Consider the following 4,934-nt stretch of genomic DNA (forward strand, 5'->3'; position numbering starts at 1 on the left):
GGGTCCCAGGCTCAGAAGTAGGGGCTCCCAGGAGGCCAGATTGGGGGTCTCTGGTGGGGGGGTCCCAGGCTGGGGGTATGCCTCTGACCCCCCCCGCCCCCCCGCTTTCCCCCCATTTTCTCCCAGGTGCATGGCAAGGAGCTGTCGGGACCAGGGTTGGAGGTGCTGCGAGGGGCCAAGGAACCACTGGTGATCCAGGTGCTGAGGCGAAGCCCACGGGAGACTCGGGGGCGGCCAGGTTCTGGGCTGCCTCCCCCGACCCCTCCAGTCCTGGCTCTGCCCCCCACAGCACCCCTGCCTCTGCCCCCTGGTCCCGGCCTTGTGGACAGCGGGACCCAGACAGACATCAGCTTTGAGCGGCTGCTGGCACGGGGCTGGCGCCCACCCCCTGACATGTGAGTCAGACCTTCCATAGCCCTACGGTGCACCTCACTCCCGATCTGCAGACCCGTATATGGGTGCCCCTCCTTCCTGACCTGTCTCCTCCACAGTGATGCCCCTCACTCCTAACCTGCAGCCCCCCATACCTGGACACCTGGGTGCTTCCCATCCCTTGCTCCTGACTTCTGTGCTTTGGCCTTCCAGCACCTCCCTTGGGCATGAGTACTACGACCCTGTGGAGTTAATGGAAGGCGTGGTCCTGGAGACAGAGCGCACAGAGGAGCTGGAATATGAGGTAGGGGGCCAGACACCTGGGCTCTCTGGGTAGAGGAGAGGTGTGGGGTGGACTGGGGCTCATGGTCTGTTACCGCACGGACGACGAGGATGACGTGGGCATCTATGTGGGAGAGGTGGGGGCGGGGCCAGGTCTAAGGGGCAGGGGCCTGATTTTGGGAGGCGGGACACTGTGGTTGGGGTGTGTGGGCGGAACGGGAAGTGTAAGAAGTTGGGGTGTTGCCCCAGGCTTGGGGCAGGGTTTAGTCACAGTAGGTGAGGCCTGGGACGGTGGGGTGGGGTTGGCAATGGGGTGTGGCATTAGTTTGAGGGCATAGCCTGGAGGGGGCGGGGGGAAACTGTGGGTGGGATTGGGTGGAGGTGGGGCCAGGGCACTGGGGTAGCGGCTTTGGAGTCCCCTTAACCTTTTGCCCTCGCTCCAGGTGAATCCCAATAGCATCGCAGCCAGGGATGGACGTATCCGTGAAGGGGATCGCATTGTCCAGGTGATGGGGGCGGGGCCTGGCCATGGGACAGCCCAGGGGTGGAGCAGCGCAGCAGAGGCAGGGCATCAGGGTTCTATTGGTCTTTGGGGAGTGTGCTGTGAGGGCGGGGCCTGTCTGTTGGGGACTAGCCTATGGGGAAAGTCCATGGGGTGGGTGAGGCCTAGCTGCTAGGGGCAGGGCTTGACTTCTGGGAGTCCTAGGGGCAAGGTGGTGCTGTGGCTCTGACTGGGGTGGGGCTTGCCTTCAGGGGTGCTGTGCCTGGCCCCAGGGTTGGACTGTTGGGGCCTACTGTGGCATGGCCCAGCTCCTAGTGGAAGGGCTAGGGTGGAGGATGTCTCCCAGGCCTGACTCCCCCACTCCTTCCCCACTGTGGCTCCTGCAGATCAATGGGGTGGAGGTCCATGACCGGGAGGAGGCTGTGGCCATCCTGACCCACGAGCAGCGAACCAACATTTCCCTGCTGCTGGCACGGCCTGAGGCTGAGGTAAGAGCCTCCTAGGATTGTCTGCTGGGGCTGAGACCCCCTGGAGAGGGAGCTGGGGAGAGGGTAGGGAAGGGAATTGAGGGTTAGGGCAACTGGGGAAAGGGAGAAGGGTTTTGGGGGGGCCCTTGGGGGACAAGGGAGGGGTGGGAGAAGGGTTTTGGTGGCTCTCAGGTGACTGGGGGGCATGGAGGGTATGGTTTCAGGGGCTCCTGGGGTGGGCAAGGTAGGAGGTATGGGGATGGGGGAAGGGATTAGGAGGTCCTGGGGTGGCTCCAGGGCAAGGGAGGGGGTAGGGGACAAGAACTGTGGCGCCTTTGAATGGCTGGGGGGCATGGGGAAAGTATTTAGGGGTATCCTGACATGGCTGGGGCTCTGAGGCAATTGGAGACCCCAAGGAGAGCTGGGGGACAGGGGCAGGAATAGGGGTAGGGTTTGGGGGGGGGGGGGCAAGAGAGGAGAGGGAACAAATGATGGGCAAATGGGTTAAGGGATTGGAGCGGGCTGTGGGGGGGGGAAGGGATTGGGGTAGTGGAGGGCTGAGGAAAATGTGCTAGGGGATTGGGAAGCCCTGGTGGGGGGGGCGACAGCAAAGTGGGGCCCCACTGGGGAGGGGCTGGCTCTTAACTCTCCACCCCAGCTGTCAAAGCACTGGAAGGACAGTGACCGCGAAGATTTCCTTGATGACTTTGGCTCTAACCCCGAGGATGAGGCACGACCCCGACCCCCCCGTGCTGCCCCAGGCCAGGTGAGATGAGGGGGGGCCCATCAGGGGTGGGGCTGGGAGCCTACATGCCTAGGTTCTCTTTCCTAACACCCCCCATATCTGCTGTGGGTTGGAGCTGGGGGTTGTGGACAGCTGAGTTCCCCCTCACAATCCCCTCTCGGGTGTAGGTGCCTGGGCCCCAGCCACACCCTGGGTTATCTTCTGCTCCCCAGCCATGGTACTGTAGCGGGGGGCCTAGACACCTGGGTCTTCTCCCCACCAGCCTCCTTCTCTCCCTCCCCCACAGCCCCAAATGGCCACCCCCGCCCTGCCACTGCCCCCCCCTGCAGCCCCTCCGGCCTTGGGGGAGCCGGACAGTGGGGTTGGCCGCACAGATGAGAGCACCCGCAACGAGGAGAGTTCGGAGCATGACTTGCTAGGTGATGAGCCCCCCAGCGGCACTGGCACCCCAGCCCTGCAGCGCCGTGGTGAGCCCCTCCCAGATGCTGTGGTCCCTCCACCTAGCCCCCCAGCCACCCCAGGCCTCACCCCGGAGGAGGCTGAAAGATATCGGGAGCTTCTGGAGCTACGGGGGCACCTCCAGAATGGCAACCAGGGTCCCCCCCTTTACCGGGGGGTGCCAGGGGGCCTGGATGTCAACCGCAATGAAGTAGCTTTGCTGGAGGAGGAGCTGCGGCACCTGGAATTCAAGTGCCGCAACATTCTCCGTGCCCAAAAGATGCAGCAGTTGCGGGAGCGGTGCCTCAAGGCCTGGCTGTTGGAAGATGGGGGGCCAGGGGGCTATGAAGTCTCCCTAGGCGGACCCACCCATGCCTTGGCTGATATCACGGAGCTCCCTGAAAGCGCCTATAACACGGGTGAGAGCTGCCGCAGCACCCCTCAGCTCGAGAGCCCACTCCGCCAGCCCCCCATGGGCAACCTCAACCGGCCTCCGGGTCCCCCGAAAACTCGGCGCCCTAGTGAGGCCCGTCCAACCAAGCGCAGCCCCCGGGAAGCTTCACCCAGTCGTCTAGGCCGCAAGGACAACATGGCTGTTGTTGCTTCAGCACCGCCAGGCCTAGTGCCTCTGTGTGCCAGCGAAGCCTTGCCAGGAGTAGGCCGGGGTGGGGAATGGCGGGGCAAAGGTGCCAAGAGGCCTGTGAGAGACCGGCTTCTCAAGGCACGGGCCTTGAAGATCAGGGAGGAAAGAAGCGGGATGACAACCGATGACGATGCCATGAGTGAGCTGAAGTTGGGCCGCTACTGGAGCCGAGAAGAACGCAAGCAGCACCTGGCCCGAGCCCGGGAGCAGCGCCGGCGCCGTGAGCTGATGCTCCAGAGCAGGCTGGAAGCAGCAGGGGCATCCCCCGAGACCTCAGCCGTGGCCCTGGGCCACCGCAAGACGCTGAGGAAGCGGAGCCGCCGCATCCTAGACAACTGGCTGACCATCCAGGAGATGCTGGCCCATGGCAGCCGTGGGGCCGACGGCAGGCGGCTCTACAACCCCCTGCTCTCTGTCACTACTGTCTGAGGGGGAGTTCCACCCCCCCCGCCTCCACCTCCCACAAGGCCTGTTGCCCTGGCAAGGCTGGCCCCGCTGAGCTTGGGGCTGTGGGAGGCTTTGCCAGGCTTAGTCAGCCACAAGGACAAAATGGCCACCATTGCTTTTGCAGTACTGACCTTCGGTCCAAGTCTAGGGCCAAGGGTGGCTTTGCCAAGAAGAGTAGGCCACAGGGGGACGTGGCTGCTGTTGCCCTGGCGATACCCACCCCAGCCAAGCAAGGGCCTGGGAGGCTTTGCTGGGCCGAGCAAGCTGTGCGGGCAATGTGGCCGCTATTGGTCTGGCACTTTCTGCCCTAGCCTGGTGTGGGGAAGCTTCACTAGGTTCAGTAGGCCACAGGGACAATATAGCCACTGTCACCCTTCCCTGCTGGGGCTGGAGAGGTTTTGCCAAGAAAAGTAGGCAGCAGGGGCAAAGTGACCAAGACTGTGCCTGGGGAGGCTTTGTAGCCACTGTCACCCTGGTGCTGCCTGGCCTGGGCCCTGTAGAGGTGTTACCAGGCCAAGCAGACCACACGGACACCATGGCTACCAGTACCCCAGACTTTCAGGTGGAACAAGCGCCTGAAAAAACCCAGATGTCTGGGTTCCTTTTCTCCCAAGACCATGTACAGGGATGCACCCCCCCCCCCCCCCTATGGAAAAGCCTGGAAATGAATTGGGGGGGGGGGGGGGGGGGGGGGGGGACTAGCTGAAAGTGGGAACCCCCCAAGGGGAGGAGGTGTGCCACAGAACTGGGGCCTGGCTTTAGGAGGGGGTTGAACAAATGGAAGAGCCTGTATGGAGATGCTGGAAAAAGGGGTCCCCATGAGCAGAACCCTGACATCCATCCAGTGGGGATACCCCTCCCTCCAAGAAGCCAGGACCCCCTGCTTGCAGCTGCCCCCAGCCTATGGACAATGGTGGGAGGGCTAGGATTACCTGCCGCTCCCCCCCCCAGCACAAGGACAGGGGGGAGGGGGGGGAATCTCCCCTGCGGGGCTCGCTTGTGTCTGTGATTGTGGGTGTTTGCGGTTTGCCATCTGTA

General features: G+C 63.4%; 1 protein-coding gene across 1 annotated transcript; it reads left to right on the plus strand.

The window, feature by feature from the left end:
• The first annotated feature begins 153 nt into the window (after window positions 1–153).
• On the plus strand, window positions 154–4,480 carry PDZD4 (PDZ domain containing 4). The gene is made up of 7 exons (XM_025213729.1): window positions 154–198; window positions 290–395; window positions 586–676; window positions 1,098–1,160; window positions 1,543–1,644; window positions 2,255–2,389; window positions 2,655–4,480. Exons 3-7 carry the CDS (start codon window positions 626–628, stop codon window positions 3,876–3,878), a joined length of 1,575 nt encoding a protein of 524 aa, XP_025069514.1. The 5' UTR covers window positions 154–198; window positions 290–395; window positions 586–625; the 3' UTR covers window positions 3,879–4,480.
• The last annotated feature ends 454 nt before the right edge of the window (window positions 4,481–4,934 follow it).

This window comes from Alligator sinensis, unplaced genomic scaffold (assembly GCF_000455745.1).
Source record: "Alligator sinensis unplaced genomic scaffold, ASM45574v1 scaffold137_1, whole genome shotgun sequence".
In the NCBI taxonomy this organism is placed as follows: Eukaryota; Metazoa; Chordata; order Crocodylia; family Alligatoridae; genus Alligator; species Alligator sinensis.